Source organism: Homalodisca vitripennis, chromosome X (assembly GCF_021130785.1).
Source record: "Homalodisca vitripennis isolate AUS2020 chromosome X, UT_GWSS_2.1, whole genome shotgun sequence".
NCBI classification, from domain to species: Eukaryota; Metazoa; Arthropoda; class Insecta; order Hemiptera; family Cicadellidae; genus Homalodisca; species Homalodisca vitripennis.
Genome location: NC_060215.1, coordinates 35092744 through 35108928, shown reverse-complemented (window position 1 = coordinate 35108928; position 16185 = coordinate 35092744). Strand labels below are relative to the sequence as shown.

Sequence of the window (16185 nt, the reverse complement as noted above, 5' to 3'; positions counted from 1 at the left end):
TATATGATTGTGGGTAGGCAAATCGGTAATGTGTTTAAAAGTGTAAATTGAAACGGAATAAATAAAAATGGAGGGGAGGGTTAGTATACGTTCTTGGTGAAACACTTCCCTACAGCTCTCCAGGCCCCTCAACCCAAACACTAAACGAATAGTCCTCTTTTGCAATTTGAATACTCTTTGTAACAGGGAAGATGAAGCAGTTCCCCATGACATTATGCCATATGACAGCACAGAGGAAAAGTAACCATCATCTTAGAGCAAAGAGCCTCTACATGCTGACGCCAAGAAAAACCAGCATCCAGATGAACGCCCAAGAAACATACTGAATCAACGTCAATGATGTCAACCTCGTCTAAAGCAACAAAACCCTTAGAAACTGTCTGAGATCGAAAGTGAAGCATGGATGTTTTGTCAACATTGAGGAATAAATTGTAGCGAATGAACCAAGAGTTCATTCATTGTAGTGTTTAATTGAAGATTTAACGCTATTGAAGAGTCTGCCCGAACAATGACCATGGTGTCATCAGCATATTGAGTGACGCGAGCTTCAGGGAGACAAGAGCTTAAGTCGTTTACATACAAGGCAAAGAGAAGAGGTCCCAAGATAGAACCTTGAAGAACACCCATGGAGACCTCAACGAAATCTGACTGTGCCGTACCAAAGGAGTTGGTAACCTGAACACTCTGGTAATGATTTGAAAGGTAGGACCTGAACCACAACAGGGGACAACCTCTGATGCCGTAGAGTTCAAGCTTATTAAGGAGTTTCAGATGGTTAACTGTATCGAACGCTCTCGTGAGGTCGCAAAAAACACCAGCTACGTGATTCTGATTGTTAAGATGAGTAAATACATATTTGGAAAATTGGGCAATAGCATCGGTGGTGGATTTAGAAGGAACAAATCCAAATTGAGTGTCACTCAGAATGGAATTTCTGATTAGAAAGTCTGTTAGTCTAGCATGAATGAGACGTTCGAAGACTTTGCTGATGGTTGGTAAAATTGATATGGGACGATACTGTTGAGGCAAAGACCTACTGCCTTTCTTGAAAACCGGAATGACCTTAGAGAGCTTCATATCCGATGGAAACTTCCCTTGAAGAACTGAGTCAAGGGCATCGATTGAAATCAAAGTTACTCTTCTGCTTTTTTTATATCTAAGGTGTTGATCATCATGAATATCTTCCTGAAGGATAAACAGTAAATGCTGAGTTCTACCTCACAGTTCTCAAGTGTTCAAGAAATCGTGTGCGTCATGTGCGACCACATTTGACTCAAGGCGATGAATGGATCCTTCACCAAGACAATGCACCTGGACATTCGACACTGATTGTTCTACAGTTTCTGGCAAAAAGTTCAATCACCATCCTTGATCATGCTCTTTATTCACCAGATTTTACCCCCTGCGACTTTTCTCTATTCTCAAAATGCAAAAATGTGATGAGGGGACATTACTAGGAAAATTTTGACACAATAAAACAAGAAACAGCTAAAATACTAAAAAGCCTAACTGCTGAGAACTTCCAAGAGTGCTTTAAACGGTGGAAAACAAGGTGTAATAAGTGCACAGCAACAAATGGAGAGTATTTTGAAGAGGAAAAATTAATGTAGACTAAATATTGCAAAATAAAGTTTTTATGGCCTCAGTTCGCATATTTACTTGACAGACCTTGTATTGTAAAAACATCTAAAAATGTATAGGTATATATTATAATATTAATACTAGCTAATATTATAATTATATATGTGTAAATATTAACATGCATTATAATATGAACCTGTGTTAAAAAGCAATCTTGCATTTATAGCACATCTCGTGCAGCAATTGAACACAGAAAAAATAAGATTTGTTGTAACATGTATATACTCTATCATTCCTGAAATCTTGAATTAGGAAAAAACAATTTATCCTAAATTTGCTTTACTTTATGATACATGTAATTTTTTCTGTCTAAATGTAACATATAAATAATTATGTTTGATATTATGTGGAACTCACAATATAAAGTTATAGTGTTATAACTTTGTAACAATCTTAACAACTACATACTGATATTTTTCAATTGATAATGAAATGCAAGGGACAACAAAAAACACTTTACTCACAACTTTATATACAGTGTCACTACATTTATTACTATGAACAATTCTGACGTATCTTTACCAATCTTATTGAGAAATTATATAAAACTTCCCTAAAGGTACTAAGGTTCTAATTGACAGCATCTGCCATAAAATTGATTTTGAAATATTAACTTACAACATTCCCGAGAGGAGTTTTAGGATGAACAGAGTCCAAAAGTTTGGAGCCACCGATCCAAGAATGTAGACAATGAAATTCCCCCAAAGCCCTCTTACTAAAACATATTTTCTGCCCAAAGTGTCTGCGAGAAATCCAGTCAGATGTGAAACGGAGATCGCTCCTGGAATATAAGAATGATGTTAACACTGTTTATACGATGAATAACACATTTTTAATTTTTTACATGAAAGATTTACATTTATAAATCTATTCACATCCATAAAAAAATTAAATAAAAATTATCCTAGGCTCTTATATGCTATTTAACACTAACACCACATGGTCCTGACTGGCCCACACATCTGAAGAGCCAAAATAATGTAAATTAATAGAATTATGATTCACAAAGCTGTAGTGTGTAACCAGATGGTATCATTTAAAAAATAGAATAGGCCATTGTCCTTCAATATGATCGAGTTAGTAGAAACTTTTTCATACAATTGAATGTTCATTTTAATTTGCTTATTTATAATCTGGATTAAATAAATGATTAAAATAAATACTATAGTTAAAAATAAATATATCGACGCCTCCGAATAAGAACATCGTAACTCAAATTTTATGTTTTTTTATATTTTTACTATAAACAATGGAGAAGAAAATCTTCTATTTTATGTATAAATTCTGTGTTAAAACTGCTTTTTGTTTTTAAATTAATCAATAAAAATAAAACATCGTATCTTTTCTAACAATTCTATGTTTCCCAATAATAACATCGTATCTTGAGATACGATGATTTTATTGGGATGTTTTGTAGTTCATGGTAAATTTACAACATTTCAAAACAATGTGATGTTATGTTTATAACATTTCAAGGCATTAGTTTAAAAACATAATGTTCTTGTTGTTCTATAAAATGAGCTCTTCTTATAAAAGTTATTTTGGAACTCATGAGTTGCCTCACTGATTATTTAAATCAGCTGTTCAATGTCAGAAAATAGTAATATTAGCATCTTGGTGTAGTAGTCAGCTGCTTATTGTGTATTGGTGTTTCAGCTTTCTTCTTATAGGTTATATTTTTCCTTTTGGATAATTCAATGTAATCAGAAGTAGTATAACATTTTAAAATGACTTCAAGAGGTCGACTAATGGTAGACATGATAACAAAGCCTTCTACATCTTCAATAAAAGGTAAGTTTATTATTTCATGTATTCACTGTAATCAATTCCAAACTATAAAATAGTTGACTTGGCATGTTTTAAATTTCTTTAGATGTCTATTTTATTGACATACATGCCAATTAGGGATCCAATTATAATATTTAATGTTGAGTATTGGCGAGGAAAATTTAACAAATAGAGCTGATGACACATCTGCTGCAAGTGCAACCTACTACTACACACAACCTAACCTTTAGTAGGCTTGGCTATGTATATAGCCTAGAGACATTTTTAACTAGCCTCCTCAATAGTTGATGAGGAATAGTAATATGAATATCACCATAAATGGGCAAAGTCTTAAATGCTATATAACACATCCTTTTATATTACGTTTTCTTTTAAGATCCATAACTAGTTAATGCCTACAAAACCACTAATCAGTTTTTCCTACTAGAAATATCGTTCAAATAATGGCTTATTTATGTTATCATCAAACAAAATATATTAATATAAAACAATTTTATTAATTGCTGATACTGTTTTGCGGAGTACTTAATATTTGAGTATCTTTTGCTTCTCACATAAATGAGCATATTCTTTGTGCAGCCTAGTTCTACTACAAAATACTATAGGCATACCTAATTATATGGGGAAAAGTAAATTTGTTAAGTTTAACAGGATATATAAAATTTTTCTAGTCTAGTCACAAAGCCGATTTTCAATCTCCAGGAGGAGTCACTGTTGAGTACTCACATAATATGATTTTGAAGCATGTGGGACAGAATAAATTAACATGCTTTTATTAGTTGTGGGCTTTATTAGTCACTGTAGTTTTTATTTTGTTTCAGATTCTCAACAAGATCAGTGCTCAATTGACAAAGATTTGTTTTTATGTGTGGATGAACTCTTTGAAGATGAACCTGGCAGTACCTATCAGACTAACCAAGACAACTTAACTTGCCTCGAGATAGATAATAATCTCCGCTCATCGCCTCTAAATCCAGAGCAGGCTGCAACTGCAGAAATTGTTGAAAATTTTATAAAAGATATAAATGACTATGAAGAGGAATTTTGGGATGATTCAGATTGTGAGCCGTTTGGTGAAGAAAGTGATGAATCAGAGAATGAGTTTAGCAGCATTAAAAGAAGTAATAAAAGAAAAGCCAGTAGACAATTATTTGCTCCAAGTAGCAAAAAAGCTACTATTCTAACAGGCCAATCAAACAATCCCCTGCCACAGGCTTATCAAAGCAACACTCAAGATTCCTCCTCCAGTGGTAGGAAAGAAAATCAGAACACAAATATAACTGATTTACCAGAAGTCGATTGTACCAATACTAATAAAAAAAGGAAGCAAAGTGTATGTGTGCTAAAAACTTGTCCTGGCAAAAAAAGGAGTGTTTCTGTTGAAAATTGGCAAAGAGTGAAAGCCAAAAGATTGAAAAACCTTGGCTTGGAATATGTTAGCCCTACTACCAAAAAAATTTTTCGGCTAAAACAATGGGTGTTGGTGGCATTGAAAAATGCCGATTGAAATGCCAAACCAGGGTAAACCAAGAACAACGCCTTGTTATCTTTGAAAACTTTTGGAAATTAGGCAATCATACGAGGCAGTGGGATTTCATAGTAAAAACAGCTACCAAGACAGACAAAAAAACTGCAACCACCAAAGAAAATAGAGATTCGAGAAGAAATTATTCAATTAAATATACTATTTCAGTTCAAAACACCTCTATTCAAGTATGCAAAAAAAATGTACTTAGATACATTAGGCATAACTGATATGTGGGTTAGGACAGCGTTCAATAAACTGGAAAGATCAGATGAAGTTACAGTAACCCCAGATAAAAGGGGGAAACACACTGAGCGTGGTAAGCGGATTATAAGCCATTCTATTAAACAAAGTGTAAGAAATCACATTAAATCTTTTAAAAGTGTCGAATCCCACTATATAAGAAAGGAAAGTAAGCGACAGTATCTTGAGCAAGGATTAAGCATCTCAAAAATGTATCAGCTATACCAGGAATGGATAAAAGACCAAGGTGGAGAAAGTGCAACAATCAGGCAATATACTGATATATTTAATTCAGAATTCAATCTGGGCTTTTTTGTTCCCAAAAAAGACCAGTGTGAGTTATGTAATGCTTTTGAATTATGTGATTCAGGAAAAAAAAGAATCAGTTGCTAAAGAAATAAAACTCCACTTGAAAAACAAAAATGCTGTAAGAGAAATGAAAGATAGAGATAAGAAAAGAGCACAAAGTGACAAGTCAGTAAGTGTAGCTGTCTTCGACTTGCAGAAGACCTTGAACATCCCTCAATCCGATGTAAGTATATTTTATTACAAGAAAAAGTACGCTTGTTACAATTTCAAAATTTTTGATATTGGTAATAACAAAGGATACAGCTACTTCTGGCATGAAGAAATAGGGAAAAAAAGGTTCCAATGAATTTGCTAGCTTCGTTATGGATTTTATCTTGTCTAGAGTAAAAGATGGTGTCAAGGAATTTATTTTTTACTCCGATAACTGCCCTGGCCAAAACATAAATCGTTTCATGTAGTATGTATTCATCTATGGCGGAAAAACTGAGTGTAACGATCACTCATCGCTTTTTAGAAAAAGGGCACACACAGAATGAAGGTGATTCTATGCATGCACTAATTGAGAGGAGGAGCAAGAACCAAACCATTTATGTTCCTGAACAATGGGTCATGCTCATACGGATGGCTAAGTCAAGTGGAGAAAAATATATTGTTAAAGAGGTATGTAAAAAGACATTGTAAAATGTAAATATCTGGTAACATTTGATAACAGGAACTGGCAGATTGATATAAATGGAGAAAAAATTAAGTGGAACTGTATAAAGGAAGTTCATATGAAAAAGGATAACCCTACAACACTGACTTTAAAATATAACCATACTGAGGAGACATGGTTTGTACTTGATCTGTACCATAAGCACACTGGAAGCAGAAGAAATATTGAAGACTTAGTTTTAGGACCTGCTTACAAGTCTAAGTTAGCAATAGCAACTTCAAAATATAAAGATCTTTTATTTTTGTGCAATGGTATGCAAATTCCAGAAATGTACCAACATTTTTTTAGAAAACTAAAACTTAGCAAGACTACCACAAGTGTAGAAATTGATTGTGAATAGAGTTGTATTTATGAATACTAAATATTGTGTATTCAGAATTTGTTGTATTCCAATTTAAAACAATTTGATCTTTCTATAAGGTTTAAATATTGTTTGAAGTAGTAATTTGAGCTGTTTTAAAGCATAAAAACTACTGTATTTTGCATTTTGTATGTAATATAAATTATAATTTGTTTCTTAATAGTAAAATAATGTAGCTTTATATAGTTTTAATAATGAAAATGTTTCTTTAATAAATAAAATTAACTGTTCCTTTCTAAAACAATAACTTTTACTCATTGTATTACCTGAGTCAAAACAGTGAAGATGAAATTTCTTCCATATAAGAACATCTTAACTCAAGATACGATGTTCTTATTTGGAAAACTGTGAGTATAAAAAATCGTAACTCAGTAAACAATCTAAATAATAAAAATTCTTGATGCACAATAATACTAAAATGTGTGTCAGCATAAGTGTATTTATCAATACAAAATTCATTACTTTAGAGAGAATAGTCTGGGCTCAGGGATTTTCTATAACTTTCAAACTGCTCTCCTGAAAAATTGCAGATTTTGAGATACGATGTTCTTATTCGGAGGCGTCGATATATAGGTCACAATGTTTTTGCTTTTTTTTACAAAATAGGGGGGTTTTAGTGTATTACGATCGTCCTTAGAAAAATACAACAATTTCTTATAAGGTTATCATATTGATTTTAAAATTATATGTACATTGTATCAAAAGAAAATAAATAAACATATACACAAAAATATATTATACATAAGACTTAAGACATTTAATTTCCTGCCATATTTTTGTCAATTTAGAGTTACATAGATTGAAATACTTAATGAGGATTTTACCAAACAATTCAGAATCTAAATATTTTTAGTATGCATGTATTTTGTTTTAAAGTAATTGTATTGAATGAAATAAAATTTAGAGGTAAAACAGTGTTTAAGTAAGACTTGTCATTCAAAATTAATAAATAAAAGTGTAAATTTGTTGTACAAAAGATGTCTCAAAAACCATCTAACAATTTCCCGTTGGATCTATATAAACAAAGTAAAAATATTCTGAGTTGTGAAATAACATAAGCCAAAAAAATTATTACAAATATTATTTTGAAAAAAACAAAAATGATCCTAGGCGCCAATGGCAATGTATAAAAGATTATCGGCAAATCCGGGAGTGAACAAAATCAATGAATGAAAACAGTGTTGTCGAGTTGGGACCAAAAATAGTAGTAAACATATTTAATAACTTTTTATCTTCTATAGCAAGTGACCTCATGCCGATGTAATAAGAAAGTTATATTTCGTCTTTATTAATTATAAAATGGAATATGCTTTAACTTTATGGGGTGGAACGTATAATGTCAGCCTGAAATTAATTATAACCCATCAAAAACAATTTGTGGGAATTATAAATAACAGCCAAAAATGATCATGCTGTGCCCATTTTAAGAAAGCTAAATATACTGCCTTTATAAAATGTGCATATTTATAAAGTTTTGAAAGTTTATTATAATATATGTATCAGACAGAGTAGTGGTGTTCTGAATACTACAATGGGTCTGAGAAATAGGCTGAAGGCTCATGTGCCTAGACCTAAGCTTACACTGTATGAGAAATTCTTGACTTATCTCGCACCAACATTTTATAACTTTTTGCCTAATAATATAAGATTTATACAGAAGGAAATTGTATTTTTGAAAACGTTAAAAAATCATCTTCTTTTCCACGGAAACCGTAGTGTATTTTTTGACTGTCTAGTTTAATTATTTGTTCATTTATTAATGTAGAATATAAGATCTTAGCAGGGTTTAAATAGCAGTGTCAAAAGAGTTAGTTATTAAGTTTCAGAAACATAGATATTAGGTTTAATTTACATTTAAACTATCTCTCCTTTGTAAAGTAATTTGTGTGACTGCCTCTCAGCCCCAAGAGTTTCTTTTTTTAATTTTTAGTTTCATGTGTATCGTACCACACAGGTTAATAACCTCGGGATGCAGACTTTATTAGTTTTAACACCACTACTTATGTATATTATGTCATGTATATTGTTTTGTGATTAATACAGATTTTCATTCATTCTTTCATAATACACATATATATACATATATATATATATATATATATATATATATATATATATATATATATATATATATATATATATATATATATATATATATATAAATTCATCTTGTTAAAGTAAAGAGATATAAATCTGATCAGGGCCATGACAAAAGCCATAATCTAAGCCACATAGTACCTGGCTAAAAATCACATGATAATCAGGTTAAACCTGATTTTATCCTGTTTAGGTCTATCCAAATTCAGTCTGGGGCACTGGGTGATAACAGAAAAATGAAAAATTTAAGTTACATCACCTTTAGTATTTTTCAGAAAAGTTTCTTTGGTTTCCCTGTCTCATTGTAGAGAACATGAGGTGAATGCAGGCAGCCTATCTGGTAGTCTCTAGATGGTACTCTTATGGTGTTGTTTTCACGTATACATACACATGTCTACAAACAACACATTACAGTCACTTGCAATTCACATTAGTACATATGTTTGTCCATTAAAGCTAAAGAAGTTACCTGCACCTTCAACCAATGCTACAACTTAAAAAGGAAACATCCACTTAATACTTTTAATTTTTTTTTTATAATTGGTAATTATATTAATTATGCTTAAACTATAGCATCTTTAACACTTATTATATAACTTACAATTATGATAACAGTTGTAAACTGATATACCATTTTAGCAATAGTTATTTATGCAAATCAGAATACTACAAATTTGTAACTCTCACGGATTACACGAAGATTGCACATTTAAAATTATAATACTTACAAGGGTACCAAAACAAACAAATATTAGTTTCTTTACATTTTAGAGACTAATATTACATTTTTTACATGTAACTCAAGCTAAAGAACTTAAGGCCTTAAACAATGACACCTAGTAATTTTAATACATTTTCAATTCAAAACAAACTTTGAACTAAGTTGAGAGAATTTGCTTGAGAGGAAGAAAAAGAAAATGGTATGAATACAGTTGTCTCTAAGTAAAGGTTCAAGATGTTCTGTCATGAATGTGGAGGAACCTATTTCACATGTGAATGTGTACCAAACGTATAAATGTCTCATTCATGATTGATGATTTATTCTAATGTAAAAACCATATTAATTTGATTTTAAAACTAAATATTATGATATAAACAAAAAAATTGTTTTTATACAATTTAATGTAGTGGTACAAATAAATACAACAATCAAAGATAAACACAGAGTTTAATTACTTATATTCATACCAAATCCATTTAATTACATAATAAATAATGTTTGTTTGAAAACCACTAACCATTAACAAGCACACCGATATGGGATTTAAAAACAGTTTTAAATTAAAAACCAAAATAATTTACAATATTATAACATAAAACATAATGCATGGCCTTTTAGTCAGCAGTAATAGGCATTTTTGAAATTAAATAGTTGATAAACTTACCTATTGATTTGAATGTATAAAAAGTACTAACCAGTCATATGGAGGGATATATTCAAGAATAATATTTAGTTATCACAAATCACATTTAGCTAATACATTGGTGATAATATTTCGATACTTTACTGCTATTCCTTTTAGCCATTACTAGCGGTAGCATTTATTGCTTTAACTCGCAGGAAAATAATTTTCAGCCTTAACAGCTAAAAAACCCACCATAAGCTCTACTTTTAAACTTGTTTTTAGCTATTCTGGCGAAGAAAGTGCAACTGAGAGGGTATGATAATGGATGGAAGTTTGAGGAACAAAATTTCGCTTTTTTTATATAGTATTACTTAATATCCTTTAATTTAGATTTGAAAATGTTTATTTCCATTTTACTAAATATTTCCCTTTTTTATTTTTATTTATACTAGGTGTGTCAAAAGTCCACCCTTCCACTTTAACTCTTGAATGGTTGAGAATTAAAAAATCTCCTTTTGGGATATGTAATACCAATATAAAATCAAACAGATAAGTTCTAATCTTACCATAGCCAGAATTGGGCAAAGTACAAGTTTACCTCCCCATCTCCTGCTTCTCTCACAATCTCTGGTCTTCCATCAGTGGTTATCCAAAGTCTTCTTGCCACCATCTTTTCTGCTAGTACTCCGTTGTGTAAATTTAGGCTCCAGATCTGATCTCTTAAACCCATTTCCTTAGAAAGTATGATTCGGAAAGAAGCCACTTCATTAGCAAATTGAATAAAAAAAACCTCATGTAACTGGTTTGTTCAAATAAGTTTGGCAAATTCTCCCTATCCAAAGAAAAGCCTTTCTCTGTGATGTCAACATCTTCTGTTTTTGCCTTCTCATATCACACACCCATACAGGAGCACAAAGTGAATGACAAGGATAAAAACCCAGTGGTATTAGATTGGAGTTTTACTTTTTAATGTGCAAAGACATAATGATTTGTAGAATTTTGCACTTTATAAAGGTGTTATTCCTGTATGTCAAATATGAAGTTATTGTATAAAAGAAATTTTATTTGTTTATATTAATGTGAATACATTTTACCAGCTTCTTCTTATTGGAAACTAAATGCCTAATTTATGAACAAACAATCCAATAAATGACAATTTTGTAATGACAAAAAAAATTGTCATTTATAGGAGTGTTTGTTCTTAAAATTAGGCATTAATGTGAATGTTGAGTTTATCTCTAGTTAACCTTCCTCTTAGTGCAGCATCTGAAATCTGACACTGTCACAGACTTGACTCCTGGAATTTGGAATCATGTTCATCTGAAGACATAAAAAAAGTTGATGATGTCTTGAGAACGAACTCAGCTCAAAATGAACTCTTTGCATTGTTTCAACATCAGAGATACCTAGGCTACAAAATATAATGTAACCTAGGTGAAGAGGTATTCTCATTGTCACATCAGGTGCACAACTGAGTGAACTACACCGTTTTAGACACAATCTCTATGCACGGCGGAGCAACCAAGTTTCCTACACATGTCCATGACAGTGTCAGATTTCAGAAACTGCACCAAGAGGAAGGTGAACTGGAGCTAAACTCAACATTCATATTAATTCAAACCTTCCCACTATAGCTACATTATATGTGGTTTAATTAATTGACAAGTAAAGATGAAATTGCTCTAGAAACATTGATAGATAACACTCACCTAGAAAGAAAGCAGATCCCAGTAGACCCTTGTCATCAGAGGATAGATTGAGGTCACACTGAGCTGCTGGAAGCAGGAAGGAGGCATCTATAGAACTAGTGAAAGCACTCCCGATGGTCAATGCCGACAGGAATATGGCAAAGACACTAAACTTGCCGAATCCTGCAAACATACCATTAATTATTATCAACAACTTCTAACAGTTTATACGATTGATATTATTTACTCACCTACTACAATAGGTAAAAACAGTGATTTAACCCTTGGCAAACCCTGACGTTCTGGAACATCATTACTTTGCATGTTGAAAGAAGTAAGTGTATAGTTTCAGATTAGATTGATCTAAGTTTATTATTTTGTATAAAAAAACCATCATAAATATTAATAATTATAGAAATAACTATTATCAACGTAAGAACCACATGATGTGGCTGTTAGCAGTACAGTACATGTATGTAACTTCATACTATGAAGAGTATTGCGGCGTCTCATCTGAAGATTACGATCAAATCTCGCGAGAATTTGGCTTCGTGGCTGAGGGAGGCCGATTTTAAAACAGTCTCTACTGAGAATTGTTTAAATGGGGAAAGAGACCCATGGTCACTCAATGTTACAATCAGTCTTCAATCTTTACACGGGAAACTGTGCATAATCATCATTGGTTAGGAACACCTTCTATCAAATCAGCGTTACCATAGACACCCCACTTACAGTCTGGTCACCCCATTAAAGAATATTTATAATTATAATATACAACATTCTATAAAAGACAGTATTATAGCACTGAACCTAGCATTAAATATATAGTTTGTATATATGTGCTGATACCGACACTTCCTTGTTCCATGAAACTCCTTAGTTAATGTAACGTTTATAATGAATTAACTCCCCGATCATCGTAACTCACAGGTAAACTTAAAACGTTTGCTGAGCTCAACATACTGATCAACTTCATTTCCTAAATAATTTACCATTCTAGTGACTGAAGTCCTACTTTTACTGGTCAACAAATCTAATCCCTTGGTGGACACAACTCTTTGATAGTATTAATCTCCTATTAAATATATCCTGGAAAATCTAACATTTATCAACTTAAAATTCCTAGTGACCTTAACAGTCTGGTCACCCCATTAAAGAATATTTATAATTATAATAAACAACATTCTATAAAAGACAGTGTTATAGCACTGAACCTAGCATTAAATATATAGTTTGTATACTTCCGAATGAATTTTATATTTCAGTTTTTTCCATCATAAAAAACACAAACAAGACTTTTAGAATTCTCAGGTCATTCACAATGTTTGTAACGTGTTTTATTCTGTCATAAAATTTTTCAAATAACGGCGGTACAAACCATTGAATAATATATAATATCATTACGGAAATAATAGTGAACACATGATTGGCATAATTTATGGCCAATTCAAACTGAAGTTATATAATATTCTTCTTTGACTAGTTTCAACCAATAGAAAGTTTCTGGATGGTGGCCATTCGTAATCATGCAATATTTCGGTCTAATATTTTAAAACATTAATTAGGATTGAGATAACCTTTTTAAGCAATTCAAAGCTGTTATTCTTATTATTTTTTCTATAAAAGCGACCATTCAAAAGTGTTAGAAGTTAAAGAAAATTCATTTTTTATAATAATTCAAGATAACAGCACATGTGAAATGTACTTTTCTTACAACTAAGCCAGAAGAAACATTTGACCTTTTGCCGTAGTTTTAAAAATTGTACTATAGCTGTCATTATAAAAATTGTCAATATAATACATTAATCTGGTAATATAATTCCTAAGTATTATGTAATAATCTTGAAACATAAAAAGATTAAAAAAGCATATAAATTGTTTGTTTCAAATAGATTTTTGACTATGGTCGATGGAAGATTTGAAAGGATAACAGGATTTCAATGCTTTTAACTAGTCATTTGTCGAGACACTGATTTAAACTTTATGTTTTATAGAATGCATGTTCATAAAATTGCATTATGTTGTTATTTTGTACAATGTGGATAGTAACCATTTTGAAACTTTCTATTGGTTGAGAGACTTTTATTGGTAGAGAACTTATCTGGGTAAGGTATTGTAACTTACCCATGTGTATTATTATCTTAGTACAAATTTTAGTTTGAATTGGCTATAAGTTATTACATTTCACCACTATTTCCGCAATATTACTGTATATTATTTAATACTTCATCATTTTAATTAAATTATTTACCAATACAGACACAATATAATACACAGTTCTTATACAGGGTGTCCCATGAAGAAACGGAGAGAAACTGTCAGGACTTGTTCTTACGGTGAAAATAATGAAAAAAGTTCATATACACATAGGTCCAGAAACGCTTAGTTAGCGAGCTATACAGGGTGAAAGATTTCGCCCAGATTTCAGTGCCACCGTTAAAAGGGAGCCCTATTAAATTATTTTGGGCGTTACCCAGGACGTAAAACTTAATGTTTATTATGCAAATTGAACTGAAAAATTGAATAAAATTGGTACCAGACCTCTAGCTGCAGTAATTTTTAAGATATCTGAAGGAATACGCAAAATTCGGTGTCCAAAAACAAGTTTCATTTAGGTTTCAAGTAGATTAACTTTGTTAAATGTGTAACAAACACGTAAAATTCTTTAACAAAACTTGTAAAGAATTAATTTCTTAAGATAATGATGTAAAATAAGCCAATAAAAATTATACGTAAACGTTAAGAAAATCAATTTTTAATTAAATATATAACGTACGAAGAATAGACAAAATCGGTTACACTTTTTTTCTTACTAAATGTACATCCTAATATTTGGAGAAAACAGGATTATTTTTGTATTGGGTATACAAATATTTGTTATGAATTCCTAAAAGAATGCATTAAAAACATGAAATAGTACCCTGCTACTTTAGAAACTGCCAGATCTAGGGTTCAGAAGGATTGAGAGAGTGAGATGAGCAGGTCGGACAGAGAACTAATTCCAGGTACTTGGTGTGGAGGGGGAATGGGCTAGTGGGCTGCTTACCGCAGGAACGGTAAAACATCAAACAATGTTACTTGTGTGATCTAGCAGTCAGAGTTTGAGATACTGATGGAAGCACAGCCTTAAGTGCATGGCAATAGGCCATCCCACAGAAGAAGAAGACCCTATTGGTTCTATAGCCTACACTTAGAAAAACTTTAAGTGTTTAAGTATTAAAGAATTTTAATATCACACAAATAACCATTCAGAAGTTTGGACAGTATTTGTCTTGATAAATTTAGTAAGTTCACTGTAAATCCTTTGGGTCCATACCTTACACGATAAAATGTAATATGTTATAATTACAGATTAATTTTATTATTATATTAATATTATTAGTATGACACTATCAACATTATTACGCTACTATTAGTCATTTCACAACTAATGTGAATTATGAATTTCAATCAAATAAACAATGGTATACGGTACATAAAGAGTGATGGGATATATAGGGCGTATGAAAAGTCTCAAAATGTTGTAATAGCTATGTAATCTTTCTATCTTTGTAATTGTAAAAATGTATCTCTGTATATCTGACATAGAGCCTGTCAGTAAGAAATCTGTAATGTTTAAGTCTTGGTCAATTTATAATTAGCTTTAAATGATTGATGGTAGAAAGTGAAATAATGATATAAAACAAATAAATTATTGACAACCGAGTGCAACTGATGGACATTTAAAGTTTTTGAACATTGTCTACTAAATAGACCTTACAAAATTATATACAGATTTATTAAAAGACAAACGGAAATGAGTTTAAGATAAAACAAGTTAAAAATTATGTGCTAAATGAGGGAGTCTTCCCAAACGTTATTTCTCATACTTCTGAAGGAATCCTTTGGCTCTCTCGTCTTCGAGAGTAAAAATTATATTTTTAGAAATTTAATCTATATTCAACATGCACTTTTTAAGCTTTAAACTAGATCAATTTCCTGAGTCAATTTTCTGAAAAACATTGTGTATAACATTTATCCAATCTACAAAAATTATAAGCAGCCATAATTTTCCCAAGTACTGTATATTTGATTTTTTGTATAATTTTACTACTTTTCAACAATTTAAAATTGTATATAAACTATGATTATATTACTGATTAATTAAACACTTAAGCCACCTTAAGTGGTTTTAAGCTGTATATACATAGATTCACTGTTATGAGTTGAATTATTGAAACTAAATGGTGTTTCTAGAATATTTTTAACATTGTATACAAACTCCCTTAGACCATGATTATTGATCTGAATTGCCTCCATGGTTTTTAGTCCTATAAAATAAAAGAACTATGATCATGATGAAGCTGATTTATAATTTTCAGCAATACAGCAGCTATATAATTTAAGAATGAATGGTAATATTAACAATAAATTTACTATTCTTTTCATTATTAATTATTATTAGCCTACTCAATATTAGAAACTGCAATAAA

At 31.3% G+C, this 16185-nt stretch overlaps 1 protein-coding gene across 3 annotated transcripts in view; it reads right to left on the bottom strand.

Annotated features, from left to right (window-relative positions):
- LOC124368893 (synaptic vesicle glycoprotein 2B-like) overlaps positions 1-16185 on the bottom strand; it is a 49291-nt gene that overhangs the window by 13334 nt on the left and 19772 nt on the right. For all 3 annotated transcript variants that reach the window (XM_046826395.1, XM_046826393.1, XM_046826394.1), the window contains exons 3-4: positions 11735-11896; positions 2260-2422 (exon numbers count right to left, since the gene is read on the bottom strand). In XM_046826395.1, the coding sequence (XP_046682351.1) occupies positions 2260-2422; positions 11735-11896 (325 nt within the window). The remainder of the gene's footprint in view (positions 1-2259; positions 2423-11734; positions 11897-16185) is intronic.